Genomic DNA, 21,676 nt, shown 5'->3' with positions numbered 1-21,676 from the left:
TAACAAGATGGACAATTTTGGGAAAGAGAAACATATTCACTTCAGTTTTTGGATGTCTTTTCTAGTATTAAATATCTGTATTTTCATTCAGAGATAAATTATACATCCAATTAAGACTTTTTGGTCTTGGAATTTTAAAAGACAGATAATTTTAATTTGCACATTGCTAGAAATGAATTGGGATGAGGTTTAGGTAAGTTTAATCTGGGATTGAAAAATGTTTGATAGGCTTTTTTTGTTTTTTTAATTCAGAAATGTGAAATGGCTGGGCACAGTGGCTCATGCCTATAAGCTCAATAGCTTGGGACGCTGAGGTGAGTGGATTGCTTGAGCCCAGAAGTTCAAGACCAGCCAGTGCAACATGGTGAAACACTGTCTCTACAAAAAATACAAAAATTAGCTGAGTGTGGTGGCATGTGCCTGTGGTTCCAGCTACTCAACAGGTAGAGGCTGCAATGAATCATGACTTTGCAGCCTCTACCTGCAATGAATCATGATTTTGCCATGGCACTCCCACTGGGCAACAGAGTGAGACCCTGTCTCAAAAAAAAGTGTGAATTAATTGTCCTATTATCTCTTATAATAGCTGAATTCTGAGTAAAATCAGTAACTAATGCTAGATGTTACAAGCTGATGGGAATTTTGCAGAGTAGGCAACTCTTCCATTGTATTCAAGCATTTTGAAGGTGCTAGCCCCATATCATTTGGGTGTGAGAGAGATGCAAGCTGTGTAGTACTCAGAAGGGTGCAGGAAAAGCATGTCTCTAATTAAGAGCAGTTGTCTCCAGGCTTTTTATTCACTGTTGGTAAAAAAATTGAGCATGCACTGCTAATATATGTGAATAATATTTGAATAGTTCTTGAATATAACATAGTAGATATAAACAGTGGAATACTATTCAGCCTTAAAAAAAGAAGGAAATCCTGTCATTTGTGACAACATGGGTGAACCTGGAGGACATTATGCTAAGTGGAATAAGCCAGGCATAGAAAGACAGATACCATGTGATCTCACTCAAACTCATAGAAAGAGAGAATAGAATGTGATTAGCAGGAAGTGGAGGGAGGGGAGATGTTGATCAAAATGGTGACCATAGTTGATAACAATGTATTATATACTTGAAAATTGCTAAGAGTAGATTTTGAGTGGTGTCACCACAATAAAGCATGTGAAGTAATGGATGTGATAATTAGCCAGATTTAGCCATTCCACAAAATACACATATTTCAAAATGGTATATACATCATATATACAATTTTTATTTTGTCAATTCAAAAATAGATACTTTTAAAAAGTACATCTTTCAGTAAAAAGACCAGTGGTTGCCAGGGCTTGGGGATGGGAGGGAGGGAAGGATGAATAGGTAGAGCACAGAAGTTTTAGGCAGTGAAACTACTCTGTATGATTCAATAATGATGAACACATGTCATTATACATTTGACAAAACCCTTAGAATGAACAACGCAAAGAGTGAACCTTGATGTAAACTGTGGCCTTTAATTAATAAAAGAATTTCTGTAAGTTCTGTTTTGGCTTATTTCACTTAGCATAGTTTGTCCATCTCTGTTGTTGCAAATATTATAGGATTTTTTTTCTTTTAAGGTGGACTAGTATTCTATCATGTATATATACCACATTTTATCTGTTCATTTGTCAGTGAACACTTAGGTATTTTCATGTCTTGGCTATTGTGGAACATGCTTCAGTGAACGTAGGAGGGCACATTATCTCTTTAAGATCCTGATTTTAATTTCTTTGGATATATACCCAGTACTAGGATGGCTTGATCATATAGTAATTCTATTTTTAATTTTTTTGAGGAAGCTCCATACTGCTTTCTACAATGGCTGTTTTTACTCTCCCATCAAGAGTATACAACAATTTCCTTTTTCTCTGTATCCCCTCCAGCATTTAACTTCTGTCTTTTTGATAATAGCCATCCTCATAGATATGAGGTGATACCTCATTGTCGTTTTGATTTGCGTTTCCCTGATGATTAGAGATGTTAAATATTTTTTTGTATACTTGTTGGCCATTTGTATGTCATCTTTTGAGAAATAGCCATTCAGATCCTTTGCCCATTTTTAAATTGGGTTATTTTCTTTCTTCTGAGTGGTTTGAGTTCCTTATATGTTTTGGATATTAAATCTTCATCTGATAAAGGTTGCAAATATTTTCTCTCATTCTGGAGGTTGTCTCTTCACTCTGTGGATTGTTTTCTTTGCTATGCAAAAGCCTTTTAGTTTGATGCAATCCTATTTGTCTGTTTTTGCTATTGTTGTGTGTGCTTTGGGATTATATCCTCATATCAAAAAAAAAAAAAAAATTCTCCAGACCAATGTTCTAAGTTTCCATGGCGCTTTTCCCTTATGTTTTTTTCTAGTAGTTTTATCATGTCAGGTCTTAAAGCTTAAGTATTTAATCCATTTCGAGTAGAGTTTTGTATATGGTGTAATATGAGGATCTAATTTCATTTTCTGCAAATGGATATTTAGTTTTCCCAGTGCCATTTATTGAAGAGACTGTCCCTTCTCCATTGAGTGTTAGTGGCATCTTCGTTGAAAATTAATTGGCCCTAAATGGGCAGATAGACTTTTGGGCTTTGTATTCGGTTCCATTGGTTTGTGTGTCTGTTTTTATGCCAGCACCATGCTAGAACTTTTAGAAATTCTGTATTTAGATAATTTATTTTTCAAGTGGTTTTCTTACATAAATTGTTTCTCAATATTTGTAATTTTCATTTTATTTTGCTTTCAGTAAGGGAAGTATCTGTGTTGCTAGCTTTGGAATATATTGAGTTTTAAGTAGAGAAACTTTAATCAAGTTTCCAGGGTGAATACTAGTTTTGCTCAGTGATATGGTAGGAACTATTTGAAATTTTTGTTGAGGTTTATGTTTCCTGATTGTATGTGTAGATAAAATTTACTTTTGACTGAGGATAATGATATTTGTGAGTATAAGAACATTTCCTTTGAACTCATCTACTTTACAGTGGATCTTATTGTCTGATTAACTTGAAGAATACTGTACATTTCACAAGTTCTGTAAACTGACAGACTCCTGCTCGGTTTATAGTTGTTAGTAAAAGTATAAATTTGAGGTAGGTAAATACTTTAGCCTGGTATAATTAAACTCTCTGAAGAATATTATTAATTATTTGTAAATTTTAAATCCTCAATATAAGAGAGGAATGATAAAGCATACCTTCTTGTATCTATTTCTAATACAGTTTTATATAATAAAATAGAAAAAAACTTTATTTTTTCAATAGTGTAAGACAGTTTAGTAAAAACAAATTTTTGCCTTGCCTCCTTATTGAATAGAAGGGCCGATCTTGGTAAGAAATGGAAGGTAGCAGATATATAGCCAAAGATACAAATACTGAGAAAGGGAGGATAGAGGAGGACTTTGTCAGCATAGGTAGTCTAAACCCTCTGTGTGGTCTTTGTTTTAATTTTTGCTATTTCCTAGCATTCTAACTAGAGATTTTCTTCCTTCTAGAATTCTATGAAGAAATTCTTTCCTTGGCATACAGTTTAACCTGCCACAGTATTTCCCTTCAATTGTGGCAGCTTCTAGGTATACTATATCAAGTATTTCAGCAGGATTCCTTTGAGTACTTTACAGGTATGGATTTGACCATAGCATTTTTGCTTTTCTGTGTCTAGATGTTACTTCCTGTTGATTCCTGAAATAAAAACACATATGATTCCAATATTGATCAGAAAGTGTTTTTATTTCCCAGTCACATAAAAGCTGGGGCTATTGCAGCAGTGTTTTTCAGCCCTAGGTATGCAGGCAGAGGAGGTAGGCTGAATTTCTTACTGAGTCTTAAGTTAGTTTATGACCAGAGCATATATCCATATGTTAATTTAATAAATATCTTATGGACACCAACTGTATTCCAAGCTCTAGTCTAAGCTCAGCAATCCAGCAGTGAGCAAAATAAACAGCCTTTGCCCTTTTGAAATTTACATTCTAATGGGGATGATGGGAGGCTAGGAAGTCACTCAGACAAAGGAGCAAGAAAATATAAAATATGTCAGATAGCAATGAGCATGCAGTGGAGAAAAGGAAAAAAATTCAGCGCAAGTACTTCAATAAATGATGAGTGTCTTAGTCTTTCTGCTCCACATTTTCCCCATCTATAAATGTACAGCAGATTTATTACTTTCATTTCTAGCCTTTCGTGGTTGCACGAGAAGAAAGTAATGTGTGGGTGCTACAGAAATATGATTTCAGTGGGAATAATTTGTTTCTGTTCCTGTCACTCAAGTCTCATTGGGATTTTGATTTTTTTTTCAGACATGATGCCTCTCCTGCATAATTATGTGACAATAGATACAGATACCTTACTATCAAATCCAAGACATTTAGAAATTCTTTTTACAATGTGTAGGAAGGTAAGCATGTCCTAATCTATTGTTGCAGTGGTTCTTACTAATGCTTGCCTGTTTTGCTTCAGGTTACCTTTTCAGTTTGTTTCTTATACATTTAATTCTGCATTACCTTCATCAACATATGTTTTTTTCATTTGTATTTTCAAAAGAATCTTTGGGATTTGAAAGTTTCATATTGTGTGTTGTGCTTATGAATGTTTCCTACTTTTATATTTGTACTTTTTACTTTGTGTTTTTTCTTTCGGAAATGAAGTTTCTACCTGATTAAAGTGCTAGGAAAATTAACCACACATTTTGTTAATCAGTGACAAATGGCATGATCTTTTTTATTTTTTAATTTAATGTGTATGTTGGAAGCCACTAGATATAGGTAATTTGAGCATAAACAACACAAGATAAAAATTATAATAGCTAGAAAAGCATCATTTAACAATATAATATATAATCCACGTAATGGCTATTCTTATCCTGATACACAAACATGATTGTCTACCATGTTGTTTTTGTCACAAGATAGATTTGGTCCTCTATTGGTTATATTTTGGGATCTTTGGCTTAATATTATTTTTCATTTCCTTTAGGTAAACCCGTATGTGTATATATATATATATAATATACACACATACACATAAATATGAAACTATATTGCATAAATCTGGCAGGCCAATTTTATAAAGCTCACATAACCAGAAACCAGAAAGTTTGGCCACAGCTGAGAGTAAAATAACTAGTGTACAATTCCCCCCCAAACACACACCTTTTTCCTCACTAGAAGGGGTGTACCCAAAATCTGGTAAGAGCTCTTCACTGCTAATCAGTATATCTGGTTTAGGTCTGGATCTCAGTTCAGTTCTAAAGAGTCAGGGAAATTTTGGGAAGTCGGTAAGCTGTTTCACATATAAACTGAAGGGGCTGAATTGTGAGTTGTAATGAATTATTTACCACTCTTGTAATCCATCTTGTTAAATCATAATCAGCTGGCAATCTTCAGTTTTCCCTGTTAGAGATGTAGCTAATAGAGAAAGAGGGAAAGAAAGCAACAAGTACAACAGTCCTGTGTTTTCCATTAGTAATTCACAGTTTCTCTGTATGTTTGCAGATACAGTAAAAGTGATACAATGATTTCCTTAGAGTTATCAAGTAGTTAACATTTATTTCGTATTCTTTTATGAATATAAAATACTTGTTTTAATACTAGCTAATATTTGTTGAATTGTTATTGTATGACAGACATTTTCTAAGCACTTTATACATAATAACAATCTTTATGACAGTATGAGGAAGGTATCACATTTGTATCAAAAGGAAACTGAGATAATTTCTTGCACTGCACCTGAGGTTAGGAAATAGTTCTAATCATGTAGCTACTATGTGTTGGAGCCAGATTTGAACCTAGTAGTCTGACTCCAGAGCCCATTTAAAAAATTACAAAATATATTTTTGTTTTCTTTCCTTTTGGCAAACCTAAAACAAATTGCTGATTCCCCCAAGTAAATGCAGTTTTGGGAAGGGGAAGTAATTATTTTTCTTTCTGTATTGTACAGCCTTATGAAGTAGGTTCTTTTATTCCCATTTTATAGATGGGGACAGTCAAAGAGGTTAAGTAACTTTTCTAAAAACAGCTAATAAGTGGAAGAGCTGTGGTTTGAACCAAGGCAGCCAGTTTCTAGAGTCCATTCACGTTTAGAAGCTGGACTGTGATATTTTGTCCTAGAGATAGCATTTTAAATTTATGTAAATACAGTTGATTCTTGGCTTTGCCTAGTATCTGTTTATGATTCAGCTCACTGACTACTTTCCAGTTTCCAAAATGTTTATTGCTGTTACCTCTACTTTTCTCTGTCTTTGTACGTGTATACCTTTAAAATATCTTTACCATTATTTTGGTAGCATTTTGGGAGAGAATGAAATTAAATTAAATGAGAATGTCAAATCTGTCAATTATCTGAAATTTCTTAATTTATTTTTCTTAAATTTTTTTTTTGGAAAATTAAGTTTTTAAATGTAAAGAATATAGTGTTCTTTATAGTATTATTTTGAATCTACCTTTTGTCTGTATTTATGTCTCTTTCATTCCTAATATTTTTAAGTTTTGCATTTTTTTTTTTTTTTTTTTGCTTCTTAAAAATAATTTAAAAGTTGCTTACTTCATTAGGTCTTTTTTTCAATGACTTTGCTTTTTATTTCTGTTACCTCTTTTTGTCTGTATTTTAAATTTCTGTCCCACTCTTATTTCTTTAAGTCTGTTCTTTTCCTTATGTCTTGTATTTGAACCATTAATTAATTTTTTCATTATAAACAATTTTTAATATAAGCATGCTGTACTCTAGGAACTTTTTTGGAAATCTTACTATAAGGCAGTCACACTCCAAATTTTAGGTATGAACATGTACATTGTAGAATTGTTTATAATAGTGAAAATACAGAAATAACAATGGGGAACTGTCTGGTAACTTTGTTATATTCCTACTGTCATATTGTATAGTTTATAAATGGTTACAATGTCCATGAGAAATATTCTTTTTTTTGATTATGAAGTTCATGGTGGGGAATTGAAAGGTATGTAATACGAAACTATGGTGGTTATGAAAAAATGGGTGCATATGGACCAGAATTCAAAAGAAACAGAAAAATAGTTTTATTGTTTAAAAAGAAGATTATTTTGTTTTAATTTCATTTTATAGTTTTGGTGCCTTTAAAGTGAAGCTTCATTTATCTGGAAAATTAACTCATATAGTCTACTTTATTAATCCAAGGTCAAATAAGTGAATTATTGCTCCTTATAAGAAATGAGAGAGATGACAGATGGAATTTATTTTGACCATTCTTTTTTGGGTTGACGAGGTAAACTTGTACAACAAGCAAAGCTATGATTCCTATGGCTGAATTTATATGGGACATTGGTTTCATGTGGACTTGATTAACCTCTATGCAGTGCCACTCACTGCTGAGCTAAATTGTAATTACTGCAGGTACTATGTGGAGATGCAGGAGAAGATGCAGAGTGTCATGCAGCTAAACTTCTGGAAGTAATCATTCTTCAGTGCAAAGGAAGGGGAATTGATCAGGTAATGTATGTCTGAAAAGCACCTTACTTGACAGTTACATTTGAAGTTTACATGCCTGCTTGACATTTTTTTTATATTATGATGAAAAATGGAAAGGACAGCCTATAGATTGTGCTTGCTGCTACAAATCCTGTTTAAATGACTAAAAGAGTCAAGTAGTTTGGAAACTGTACTTTGCATTGTAGCTGAGAAAAGCATGCACAGAAGAATATGTAATAATTTAAGGTGCTATAAAAAAATAGTGAAGGAAACATTAACTGAGTAAATTCTACTCAGTTGGAGACTCAGAGATTTTCATGTTCCCTTTGTTTTTGTGTATTCTACTTAAATACTCCCAGGTACCTTTTCTAACCAGCAATTAAGGTACTATAGAAAGAAGTTTTTCTTGACCAATTTAAAAGGCAAAATTACATACTTTATATTTTTAATAAGTTACACATTTATTTTATTGCATTTTAGGTTTTGGGGTACATGTGGAGAACATGTAAGATTGTTGCATAGGTGCATATGTGGCAGTGTGATTTGCTGCCTTGCTCCCCCTCACCCATATGTGCCATTTCTCCCCATGCCATCCCTCCCTGACTCCCCACCCCCCACTGTCCCTACCCTATTCCCCCCAACAGACCCCAGTGTATAGTGCTCCCCTCCCTGTGTCTGTATGTTCTCATTGTTCAACACCCGTCTATGAGTGAGAACATGCGGTGTTTGATTTTGTGTTCCTGTGTCAGTTTGCTGAGAATGATGGCTTCCAGGTTCATCCATGTCCCTACAAAGGACGCAAACTCATCGGTTTTGATGGCTGCATAATACTCCATGGTGTATATGTGCCACATTTTCCCCGTCCAGTCTATCGTCGATGGGCATTTGGGTTGGTTCCAACCCAAATGTTTGCTATTGTAAACTATGCTGCAATGAACATTCGTGTGCATGTGTCCTTATAGTAGGGTGATTTATAATCTTTTGGATACATACCCAGTAGTGGGATTACTGGGTCAAATGGAATTTCTATTTCTAGGTCCTTGAGGAATCGCCACACTGTCTTCCACAATGGTTGAACTAATTTACACTCCCACCACCAGTGTAAAAGTGTTCCTTTTTCTCTACATCCTCTCCAGCATCTGTTGTCTCCAGATTTTTTAATGATCGTCATTCTAACTGGTGTGAGATGGTATCTCAATGTATTTTGATTTGCATTTCTCTAATGACCAGTGATGATGAGCATTTTTTCATATGTTTGTTGGCCTCATGTATGTCTTCTTTTGTAAAGTATCTGTTCATATCCTTCGCCCATTTTTGAATGGGCTTGTTTGTTTTTTTCTTGTAAATCTGTTTTAGTTCTTTGTAAATTCTGGATATCAGCCCTTTGTCAGATGGGTAAGCTGCGAAAATTTTTTCCCATTCTGTTGGTTGCCGATTCACTCTAATGATTGTTTCTTTTGCCATGCAGAAGCTGTGGAGTTTGATTAGGTCCCATTTGTCTATTTTGGCTTTTGTTGCCAGTGCTTTTGGTGTTTTGGTCATGAAGTCTTTGTCTACGCCTATGTCCTGAATGGTTTTGCCTAGGTTTTCTTCTAGGGTTTTTATGGTGTTAGGTCTTATGTTTAAGTCTTTAATCCATTTGGAGTTAATTTTAGTGTAAGGTGTCAGGAAGGGGTCCAGTTTCTGCTTTCTGCATATGGCTAGCCAGTTTTACCAACACCACTTATTAAACAGGGAATCCTTTCCCCATTGCTTGTTTTTGTCAGGTTTGTCAAAGATCAGATGGTTGTAGATTTTTTGTGTTGCCTCCGAGGCCTCTGTTCTGTTCCATTGGTCTATATCTCTGTTTTGGTACCAGTACCATGCTGTTTTGATTACTGTAGCCTTGTAGTATAGTTTGATGTCCGGTAGTGTGATGCCTCCCGCTTTGTTCTTTTTGCTTAGAATTGACTTGGCTATGCGGGCTCTCTTTTGGTTCCATATGAAGTTTAAGGTGGTTTTTTCCAGTTCTGTGAAGAAGGTCATTGGTAGCTTGATGGGGATAGCATTGAATCTGTAAATTACTTTGGGCAGTATGGCCATTTTCACGATATTGATTCTTCCTAACCATGAACATGGAATGTTTCTCCATCTGTTTGTGTTCTCTCTTATTTCGTTGAGCAGTGGTTTGTAGTTCTCCTTGAAGAGGTCCTTTACGTTCCTTGTTAGTTGTATTCCTAGGTATTTTATTCTCTTTGTAGCAATTGTGAATGGCAGTTCATTCTTGATTTGGCTCTCTTTAAGTCTGTTATTGGTGTATAGGAATGCTTGTGATTTTTGCACATTGATTTTGTATCCTGAGACTCTACTCAAGTCGCTTATCAGTTTCAGGAGATTTGGGGCTGAGACGATGGGGTCTTCTAGATATACAATCATGTTGTCTGCAAATAGAGACAGTTTGACTTCCTCCTTCCTAATTGAATACCCTTTATTTCTTTTTCTTGCCTGATTGCTCTGGCTAGAACTTCCAGTACTATATTGAATAGGAATGGTGAGAGAGGGCATCCTTGTCTAGTGCCAGATTTCAAAGGGAATGCTTCCAGTTTTTGCCCATTCAGTATGATATTGGCTGTTGGTTTGTCATAAATAACTTTTATTATTTTGAGATACATTCCATCAATACCTAGTTTATTGAGGGTTTTTAGCATAAAGAGCTGTTGAATTTTGTCGAAGGCCTTCTCTGCATCAATTGAGATAATCATGTGGTTTTTGTCTTTGGTTCTGTTTATGTGGTGAATTACGTTTATAGACTTCCATATGTTGAACCAGCGTTGCATCCCTGGGATGAATCCTACTTGATCATGGTGGATAAGCTTTTTGATGTGCTGTTGCAATCTGCTTGCCAGTATTTTATTCAGGATTTTTGCATCTATGTTCATCATGGATATTGGCCTATAGTTTTCTTTTCTCTTTGAGTCTCTGCCGGGTTTTGGTATCAGGATGATGTTGGTCTCATAAAATGATTTGGGAAGGATTCCCTCTCTTTGGATTATTTGGAATAGTTTCAGAAGGAATAGTACCAGTTCCTCTTTGTATGTCTGGTAGAATTCGGCTGTGAACCCATCTGGACCTGGGCTTTTTTTGGGTGGTAGGCTCTTAATTGCTGCCTCGACTTCAGACCTTGTTATTGGTCTATTCGGGGTTTCGACTTCTTCCTGGTTTAGGCTTGGGAGGAGGCAACTGTCCAGGAATTTATCCATTTCTTCCAGGTTTTCTAGTTTATGTGCATAGAGTTGTTTGTAATAATCTCTCATGATGATTTGAATTTCTGTGGAATCTGTGGTGATATCCCCTTTATCATTTTTTATTGCATCTATTTGGTTATTCTCTCTTTTCTTTTTTATTAATCTGGCTAGTGGTCTGTCTATTTTGTTGATCTTTTCGAAAAACCAGCTCCTGGATTTATTGATTTTTTGAAGAGTTTTTTGTGTCTCTATCTCCTTCAGTTCTGCTCTGATCTTAGTTATTTCTTGTCTTCTGCTAGGTTTTGAGTTTTTTTGATCTTGTTCCTCTAGCTCTTTCGATTTTGATGATAGGGTGTCAATTTTAGATCTCTCCTTGTTTCTCATGTGGGCACTTATTGCTATATATTTTCCTCTAGAGACTGCTTTAAATGTGTCCCAGAGATTCTGGTATGTTGTGTCTTCGTGCTCGTTGGTTTCAAAGAACATCTTTATTTCTGCCTTCATTTCATTGTTTATCCAGTCAACATTCAAGAGAAAGTTGTTCAGTTTCCATGAAGCTGTGTGGTTCTGGGTTGGTTTCTGAATTCTGAGTTCTAACTTGATTGCACTGTGGTCTGAGAGACTGTTTGTTATGGTTTCCGTTCTTTTGCATTTGCTGAGGAGTGATTTACTTCCAATTATGTGGTCAATTTTAGAGTAGGTGTGATGCGGTGCTGAGAAGAATGTATATTTTGTGGATTTGGGGTGGAGAGTTCTGTAAATGTCTATTAGGTTTGCTTGTTCCAGGTCTGAGTTCAAGTCCTGGATATCCTCGTTAATTTTCTGTCACGTTGATCTGTCTAATATTGACAATGGTGTGTTAAAGTCTCCCACTATTATTGTCTGGGAGTCTTGGTCTCTTTGTAAGTCATTAAGAACTTGCCTTATGTATCTGGGTGCTCCTGTATTAGGTGCATATATATTTAGGATCGTTAGCTCTTCTTGTTGCATTGATCCTTTTACCATTATGTAATGTCCTTCTTTGTCTCTTTTGATCTTTGTTGCTTTAAAGTCTATTTTATCAGAGATGAGAATTGCAACTCCTGCTTTTTTTTGCTCTCCGTTTGCTTGGTAAATCTTCCTCCATCCCTTTATTTTGAGCCTTAGTGTATCCTTGCATGTGAGATGGGTTTCCTGGATACAGCACACTGATGGGTTTTGGCTTTTTATCCAATTTGCCAGTCTGTGTCTTTTGATTGGGGCATTTAGTCCGTTTACGTTTAGGGTTAATATTGTTATGTGTGAATTTGATACTGCCGTTTTGATGCTAGCCGGCTGTTTTGCCCGTTGGTTGATGCAGATTCTTCATTGTGTTGATGCTCTTTACCATTTGGTATGTTTTTGGAGTGGCTGGTACTGGTTTTTCTTTTCTATGTGTAGTGCCTCTTTCAGGAGCTCTTGTAAAGCAGGTCTGGTGGTGATGAAATCTCTGAGTACTTGCTTGTTCACAAAGGATTTTATTTTTCCTTCACTTATGAAGCTTAGTTTGGCTGGATATGAGATTCTGGGTTGAAAGTTCTTTTCTTTAAGAATGTTGAATATTGGCCCCCACTCTCTTCTGGCTTGTAGGGTTTCTGCTGAGAGATCTGCTGTGAGTCTGATGGGCTTCCCTTTGTGGGTAACTCGACCTTTCTCTCTGGCTGCCTTTAGTATTTTCTCTGTCATTTCAACCCTGGTGAATCTGACTATTATGTGCCTTGGGGTTGGTCTTCTTGAGGAATATCTTTGTGGTGCTCTGTATTTCCTGGACTTGAATATTGGCCTGCCTTGCTAGGTTTGGGAAGTTTTCCTGGATAATATCCTGAAGAGTATTTTCCAGCTTGGATTCATTCTCTTCGTCACATTCAGGTACACCTATCAAACGTAGATTAGGTCTTTTCACATAATCCCATAATTTTTGGAGGCTATGTTCATTTTTTTTCACTCTTTTTTCTCTAATCTTGCCTTCTCATTTTATTTCATTGATTTGATCTTCAGTCTCTGATACCCTTCCTCTGCTTGGTCAATTCAGCTATTGAAACTTATGTGTGCTTCGCAAAGTTCTCGTGTTGTGTTTTTCAGCTATATCAAGTCATTTATAATCTTCTCTATGCTGTTTATTCTTATTTGCATTTCTTCAAAGTTTTTTTCAAGGTTCTTAATTTGTTTCCATTGGGTTAGAAAATGTTCTTTTAGCTCAGAGAAGTTTGTTATTCACACCTTTTGAAGCCAGTTTCTGTCAGTTCGTCAAATTGATTCTCTATCCATCTCTATTTATCTTTGTTCCCTTGCTGGTGAGGAGTTGTGATCCCTTGGAGGAGGAGAGGCTTTCTGGTTTTTGGTGTTTTCATACTTTTTGCGCTGGTTTCTTCCTATCTTTGTGGATTAGTCTACCTGTGGTCTTTGTAGTTGGTGACTTTTGGATGGGGTCTCTGAGTGGATGTCCTTTTCGTTGATGATGAAGTTATTTCTTCCTGTTTTTTAGTTTTTCTTATAATAGTCAGGCCCCTCTGCTGTAGGACTGCTGGAGGTCCACTCCAGATTCTTCTTGCCTGGGGATCACCTGCAGCCGCTGCAGAACAGTAAGGGTTGCTGCCTGTTTCTTCTTCTGTTATCTTAATTCCAGAAGGATACCTGTCAGATGTCAGTCTTAGCTTTCCTTTATGAGGTGTCTCTTTGGATATACAGGGGTCGAGGAGCTGCTTGAGGGGACATACTGTCCCTTTTAGTAGCTCAAGAGCTGAGCTGTGAGCTCTGTTGTTCTTTTCAGAGCTGCTGGGCAGGTATGTTTAAGTCTGTTGCAGAGGAACTCTGCAAAAGGGCAGAAAACCGCCCTTTTCCCAGGTGCTCTGTCCTGGGAAGGTGGGGATTTATTTATAAGTTCCTGATGTGCTGCTGCCTTTTTTTCAGAGATGCCCAGCCCAGCAAGGAGGTAGCCTAGTTACAGTCTGCTAGCAGAGGTGTTGCTGAGCTGCCATGGGCTTTGCCCACCTGCTGTGTGAACTTCCTTGCGGTTTTGTTTGCAGAGGTATAGTTAGAACTGCCTTGGTAATGGCGGTCTGCCTCAGTAATGGCGGTCTACCTTGGTAATGTCCGTCTGCCTTGGTAATGATGGACTGTCTCGGTAATGTTGGATTGCCTCGGTAATGGCTGACTGCCTCGGTAATGGCTGACTGCCTCAGTAATGGTGGACTGCCTCAGTAATGGCAGACGCCCTTCCCCCCACAGACCTGGACTGTCCCAGGTCCAGCTGCACTTACTGCAAAACTCTCAATCCAGAGCATTTCAGATTGCTGGCCTTTGTGGGGGTGGGACCCACTAAGCCAGATCACCTAGCTTGGTTTCAGCTCCCTTTTTTTTTCAGTTGAATGGGCGGCTCTGTCTCCCAGGGCTTCCAGGCACCAGTTGGAACGGCTGCCCAGATTTGTGTGGAGACCTGCTGCGCCAGCTGAAACAACCATGCTGGAAACTTATGGCGCTTTTCAGCCCGGGAATCTCCTGGTCTTTGGGCTGTAATAACTCATTTGGAAATGTGGTGATCACTCACCCTCTGTGGTGTTTTTGCTGGGATCTGCACTCCAGAACTGTTCCTGTTCGGCCATCTTGGATCCCCCAGGAACTGGCCTTTCATATGCCTTTTTTTGGGGAAATGTCTAATCAGATCATTTACTCATTTGTAATTATTTGTCTATTTATTGAGTTGCTGGAGTTCATTATATATTCTATATTGAAGCCTGTTATCAGGCATCATTTGCAAAATTTTCTCCCAGTTGTCTTGACGGTGTCCTTTGAGGCACAGATGTTTTTAATTTTGATGATGTCCATTTTTTTTTTATTGCTTGTGGTTTGTTGGTGTTTTTTTTTTTTTTTTTTTTGAAACATTCAGCTGGAGTGCTGTGGCACAATCTTGGCTCACTGCAGCCTTGTCCTCCAGTCCTCCACCTCAGCCCCCTGAGTAGCTGGGACTGCAGGCTACTACACCTGGCTAATTTTTGTAGGAAAGTGCTGGGAGAACAGGCATGAGCCACTGTGCCCAGCTGATGGTGTCATCTGTAACAAACATTGGTAGCTCCAGTGTCATAAAGATTTACCCTCTTTTGTTCTAAGAGTTTTATATTTTTTTTCTGTTATATTTAGGTTTTGATCCATTTTGGTTCAATTTTTGTACATAGTGTGAGGAAGGGGTGTGCATTTTAATTCTTTTGCATGTAGTTATGACGTTTCAGCAACATTTGTGGAAAAGACTATTTTTTTCCCCATTGAATTGTCTTAGCATTCTTATTAAATCAGTTGACCATAATGTGAGGATTTTTCTGTACTCAATCTATTTGATTTATGTACTTCATGTTCTTATTCCGGTACTGCACTGTCTTTATTACTTTAGCTTTGTAGTAAGTTTTGAAGTCAGGAGATTTGAGTCCTTTAATGCATTGTCTTGTGAGGTTGTTTTGGCTATTCAGAGTCCCTTACATTTTTATATGAGTTTTATGATGTTTGTCAATTTCAGTAAATTAGCCAGCTGGGATTGTGATAGGCATTGTGCTGAATCTGTAGATTAGTTTGAGAAGTATTTCTGTTTTAAAAATAGTCTTTCAATCCCTGAAACATGGGGTGACTTCAATTTCTTTCAACAATTTTTGGTTGTTATCAGAGTACAAGTTTTTTAATTCTATTCCTAAAATATTTTTATATTTTTCTTTTTGATGCTATTGTAAATGGAGTTTTTTGTTTTATTTTCAGGTTTGTTGCCAGTGTATAGATATATGATTGTTTTGCATGTTTATCTTGTATCTTGCAACCTTGCTGAACCGATTTATTAGTTTTAATAGTGGTTTAGTGGATTCTTTGGGATTTTCTATAACTGGGATCATATTATCAGCAAATAGAGTTTTACTTTTCCAGTTTGGGTGCCTCTTATTTTTCTTGACTAATTGTCCTGGCTAGAACCTGGAGTGTAATGTTGAATAGCTTTAATGAAAAGAGACATCTCATCTTGTTCCTGGTCTTAGGAGGGAACACATTCAGTCTTCTACCATGAAGTCTGATGTTACCTGTGGGCTTTTCATGTATGCCCTTTGTCAGGTTCAGTTCCGGACTATTGCTAACTTGTGGCTGTTATCATGAAAAGGTATTGAATTTTGCAGAATGCTTTTTTCTGCATCTATTGAAATGATAATGTGGTTTTTGTCCTTTTAGAATAGCGATGTATTCCATCTGTGGTATTTCATTAATTGATTTTCAGATTTTAAATCAAACTTGCATTCCTGGTATAAATCCCACTTATCAAGTATGATCTCTGTATATATTTCTAGATTAAGTTTCCTGGTAGTTTTTAAAAAGCATTTTTATATCTGTATTCATAGAATAATATTGATCTCTAACTTTCTTTTCTTGTGATGTTTTTGTCTGGCTTTGATGTCAGTATTGCTGGACTCATTGAATGAGTTGGGAAGTGTTCATCCTTTCTCTTTGCTCAAAGAGTATGAAAGATTGCGATTCTCTTTTAAATGTTTGGTAGGAGTTAGCAGTGAAACTATCTGGGCCTGCTTTTTTTGTGTGCATTTTGTTTGGTTTTTGGTGGATATTTTAAAATGGCCAATTTGGTCTCTGTTATAGATCTATTCGTAGTTTAAATTTCTTTTTAAATTCATTTCAGTAGTTTGCATCTTTCTAGAAATTTTTCAACTTACCTGATTTGTTGCATGTGGTTCATAGTATTTCCTTATGTCTTTTTGTTTTTGTAGGGTCCATAGTAATGACCCTGTTTTGTTCTTTTGTTCCTGGGTTTAGTAATCTCTCTTTTTTTCTTAGTTGAGCTAAAAGTTTACCAGTTTTGATTTTTTCAAAGAGCTAACTGTTGGTTTTGTTTTCTATTTTTGTGTTTTCCATTTCATTAGTTTCCACTCTAATCTTTTTTTTCCCTGTCTGCTTGCTTTTGGTTTAGTTGTTCTTTTTTCAGTGTTTAAAAGTAAAAGGTTAGATTATTGATTTGAGATGTTTGCTTATACTTCTTAAGTCCAGAATTTCTATTTAGTTCTCACTCTCTCTCTTTCTCTCTCTCTCTCTTTTTTTTCCTTGAGATGAAGTCTCATTCTGTCACTGAGGCTGGAGTGCAGTGACATAATCTCAGCTCACTGCAACCTCTGCCTCCTGGGTTCAAGTGATTCTTAAGCCTCACCCTCCCAAGTAGCTGGGATTACACGTGTACGCCACCATGCATGGCTAATTTTTGTTTTTTTAGTAGAGACGTGGTTTTGCCATGTTGGCCAGGCTGATCTTGTCCTGACCTCAGGTGATCTGCTCACCTCGGCCTCCCAAACTGTTGGGATTACAGTCATGAGCCACTGCACCCAGCCTAGTTCTCTTTTATAATGGCTTTATCTTTACTGAAATTTTATCTTTGAGATATTGTCTCATAGCTTTCTTTAACAGTAGTTTCTTTTATTTTTTAAGCATTATGATGGCTGATTTGACATTTTGAAGGTTCATCTTCATGGCCGCGTGCAGTGGCTCATGCCTGTAATCCCAGCCCTTTGGGAGGCTGAGGCAGGTGGATCACCTGAGGTTAGGAGCTCGAAACCAGCTTGGCCAACATGGTGAAACCCCGTGTCTACTAAAAATACAAAAATTATCTGAGTGTGGTGGCATGCACCTACTAGTAATCCCAGCTACTTGGGAGGCTGAGGCAGGAGAATTGCTCAAACCCAGGAGCCAGATGTTGCAGTAAGCCGAAATTGCACCATTGCACTCCAGCCTGGTTGACAAGAGTGAAACTCCATCTCAAAACAAACAAACAAAACAAAACAAAACAAAACAAAACAAAGTTCATCTCTGAGGTTCGTTTTCACCTGAGGAGGCTTGCTTTGGCTGTCTCCTTCCTTGGCTATCTCTGGTGAACTGCTGGTCCATCTTTTTGCTCTCAACAGAACTTCCTCTTATTTACTTATCACCAAAATCTTCATTACTTTTGAGAATTACTTCTCTCCATCCCCAAACTTTATTGAGTATAAGTGACAAAAAAAAATTATGACCTTTCTAAAAAATTATAAAGTTTTACTGATATTTCTTAAAATTTTTTTTTATGTAGATTGGATCTCACTCTGTTGCCTAGGCTGGAGTGCAATGGTACAGTCATATCTCATTGTAACCTCAAACTCCTGGGCTCAAGTGATCCTCCCGTCTTAGCCTCCTGAGTAGCTAGGACTACAGGCATATGCCACCATGCCCAGCTCATTTTAAAATTTTTTGTAGAGATGGGGTCTCACTGTGTGGTTTAGGCTGCTCTCTAACTCCTGGCTTCAAGTGATCCTCCCACCTCAGCCTCCCAAAGTTCCAGGATTACAGGTGTGAACTACCACACCTGGTCCTGACAGGTATCTTTGAAGCCTCTTTTTCTCCTTTGTTATTATATAATTTTTAGGTGATATAGTGAAAAGAAATTGTGATGTTAACAAAATAAGAAGGTAGTAAAGCACAAGACATGAGCAGGGCTAAAGAAGTGTTTAGTTCTGTTGACTGGATTTTGGAGGGTTCTGAGCAGTAGAATTTAATAATATAAAGATAGATTGGGGAGAGGTTCAGAAGACTGTAGAATAAATCCATGCCAAAACGTTTAGAATCCATTCTGTAGGCCAGAAACTGGCAAGTTATGGTCTGTGCTGTGTCATAACATGGTGGAGTGTCAAAGGGGAAGCTGGATGCATGCGAAGGGGCAAAACCCAGGGGTGTCCTTGCTTTATAACAACCTACTCTCATGGAAACTGGTTCATGCCCACAAAAAGTAATTCAGTTGTGCCAGATGATAGTGAGAACTCACTCATTACATCAGAATAGGAGAATGGCCTCAGGGCATTCATGAGGGGTCAACGACCACCACCACCATGACTGAAACACTTCCCACTAGGCCCCACCTGACAAAACCTGTCACATTGGGGATCAGATTTCAACATGAGTTTTGGGAAGACAAACCATATTGAGACCGTGGCAGGATTCAAGAATTTGTGTATCAAAAAGTTAAGGATACAAGGTGATCTCTACTGTTGGTGAGGTTACCATTATAGTGCACTCAAGTACAGCTGAAGGACTGTGTTGATTGGCATTCCATTCCTCCAAATTTCCTGTAAATTCGTGATTACATTTAGTGTGGGCTTGGATTCAGGTTTGACTTATTTGGCATAGGTGATGGTATGGAATTTTATTAGGAGGCACAGTATGTTTGGTGGTCTGTCATGCTGTTAGGATCTTCTAATTCTGTCATTTCTTCTTTCTTTCTTAGCTGAAATATTCCTATAAAGGGAAATGTTTTCTCATAAATTACCAGGTTATCCTGAGAAACAGTTTGAGTATTTCCCTTTATTTACCATAATGCAAGATAAGTTTCTTACCTAGCATCCTCCAAAGATGATCAATAAAGTGTTTTATTATAATGGTTTGGTTTTTAAAAATTTTTAGTATCCTTATGAATGTGTAGATCCAAATGTACTCTATGTGTTTCAATGTATTTTGAGTATAATTGTTTGATTTTTGCCCAGTGGGAGCCTCTTGAATTTGCCTTGAGTCCTTTTGACCTGATTCTAATAGTCTTTGGTAGTTTCCTTACTGTCTTGGTGTACAGTCCTAGCTTGGAAAATGGTATTCAAGACTACAAGCTGGGCATGAGGGATATTCATTGCTATACATATATATCTAAAGTATATATATGTATAGTATATATGTGTATATAATATGTGTGTAATATATACTACTAATATATATCTTGCTAGTAAATTGAGATATAATTAGCTACATATATACTAATACATATTAATGTATGTAATAATATATTGCTATTTTTATATATATTCATTGATACTTGGTTGGTCATTGTTTTTACAAAATAGAGCCAAGAGATATGTTGTTTGGCTTTTTTTAGTCAGTAACATATTAATATACATAGATGATTCTTTTTTTTTTTAATTTTAAATTCAGGAGTACATGTGCAGGTTTGTTACATGGATATATTGTGTGATGCTGAGGTTTGGCTTTCATTTGAACCTGTTGCCCTGGTAGTGAACACAGTACCCAACAGGTCATTTTTCAACCCTTGCCCCACTGTCTCCTTTACCTCTTCTGGAATCCCCGTCTGTTATTTCCATCTTTATGTCTATAATACAGATATTTCTCATTCAAATTCATGACTACATTCTTTATCCTTAACCTACTTGATTCTGTTTTTATATGTCCCACACCAAAAATTCTGGTTCTCATCTTAATTACGTGCTTGCTTTATCCGGCTAACGTATACATTTAGTCTCAGACTAATTATACCAACATTATTACCAAGAAATGGTTACTTTTTTTTTTTAGTAGCTCTTTTTTTCTCTAAGATATATTCATACACTAGCAATATATAGTGAAAATACAGTCAAATCATTACAACTTAAAGTTATTAAAATAATCCTCATTTGGTTGATTCATTTACTTCATTTTATCTTAACTTTTAGAAATAGCTTAATTTTTTTGATAATGAATATATACAGCATAGACACAGTTCTAAGGTCTAATTTATAAGACAAGGTATATTCATGGAAGTCCACCTTCTAACCCATCCCTCTACCCTTCTTCTCCTTCTCCTTTTCTTTCCCTAGTTTTAGTTCATCCTTTCATTAAACAAAACAAAAACAAACAAAAAATAGATACTCTCTCCTTGCCTTCTTAGGTAAGCAGTAGCATACTATACATTTTCTGTGTTGCCTTCTTCACTAAGTAATGTGTCCTGCAGATCACTTCATAGTAGCAGATAGAGGTAGTCTGCATTCCTTTTGCAGCTTCACAGTGCTCTAATTGTGGATTTACGTAGTTGTCCAACCAGCCTCCATAATCAATTTTGTTTTAATTTAATTTAAAGGAATTCTTTTAGTTTTGCTAGTGCTAAAACTTCACAATTCCTTTATATTCTTATGGCTTTGTGTGTAATAGTAAATATTTGTTAAAATGAAACTTTATTTTCTATTTACTTAAATTGACATAATAATTATATGTTTATAGAATACATAGTGATGTTTTGATACAATGTGTAGTGATCTGATCAGGGTAACTAGCATATCCATTGGCTGAAACGTTTATCATTTATTTGAGTTGGGAGCATTCAATGTTCTTCTCCTGGCTATTTGAATCTATCTATTACTGTTAACTATAGTCCTCCCACGGTGCTACAGAACACCAGAACTTACTCCGCCTGTCTAGCTGTAATTTTGAAACTTTTGTAATTTTGAAATGTTTTAAAACATCTCAAAAAGAGCTTTCCAAATGTACTTTATGTTTTCTTCTGGCTGCATTTATTCACAACTAATTATTTGACCATGGTAATAATTTTTAACATAGCTTATATGTGTTATCTCAAATTAGAATGCAGAATATGTTGTATCAGCATGAGAAGTAAACATAGAATTAAACTAGTTATCTCATCTTTGTAAAGAGCCTTATAGTCTTAAAAGTATGTGTAGTCATGTGTTTTGATTTAATATGTTATCCTAAACCAGACTACTAGTCTGCTAACCCAGATATACATGCAGTTTGGCCTACTAAGAAGAAAATAATAAATACAACTCAAATTTCTATGGAATACCTTGATTTTTTAAAAGTTTAATTTAAAAGGGGGCTTATAGTAAGACCTCAGATCTTATTTTATACAAATCATTTCAGCTCATCCCCTTTAACTGAAAATAATTATCGGGAAATAGTTCTAGTAAAATTAGTTCATCAATATTGCACTTTAGAATTACAGTCAGATATTATTTTAAAGTTCAGGGTCCACCATTTTTTCTTCAATCTTTTTCATCTTACATACCAACAGGAATTTTCTTTCTCAAAAACAATCTGATTACATCATAATTATTCTCAGTCCCATTCATTTATTTCCAATTTCATTTGCCAAAGAAAATGACATGCAGTTGTTTCACCTTAGATGTGCAAGTAGCTGTGTCCACGTAGGGATCATTGCCACCC

General features: G+C 36.3%; 1 protein-coding gene across 5 annotated transcripts in view; it reads left to right on the top strand.

Moving 5' to 3' along the window:
• Positions 1–21,676, top strand: part of IPO8 (importin 8) — a 74,636-nt gene that overhangs the window by 42,358 nt on the left and 10,602 nt on the right. For all 5 annotated transcript variants that reach the window (XM_012458438.3, XM_012458436.3, XM_012458439.3 and 2 more), the window contains 3 exons: positions 3,503–3,628; positions 4,307–4,404; positions 7,374–7,469. In XM_012458438.3, coding sequence (XP_012313861.1) covers positions 3,503–3,628; positions 4,307–4,404; positions 7,374–7,469 — 320 coding nt within the window. The remainder of the gene's footprint in view (positions 1–3,502; positions 3,629–4,306; positions 4,405–7,373; positions 7,470–21,676) is intronic.

This window comes from Aotus nancymaae, unplaced genomic scaffold, assembly GCF_030222135.1.
Source record: "Aotus nancymaae isolate 86718 unplaced genomic scaffold, 86718_ANA_hifiasm-v0.15.2.pri h1tg000016l, whole genome shotgun sequence".
Taxonomy (NCBI): domain Eukaryota; kingdom Metazoa; phylum Chordata; class Mammalia; order Primates; family Aotidae; genus Aotus; species Aotus nancymaae.
The sequence above is the reverse complement of the archived record's forward strand: the minus strand, read 5'-3'. Positions and strand labels throughout refer to the sequence as shown.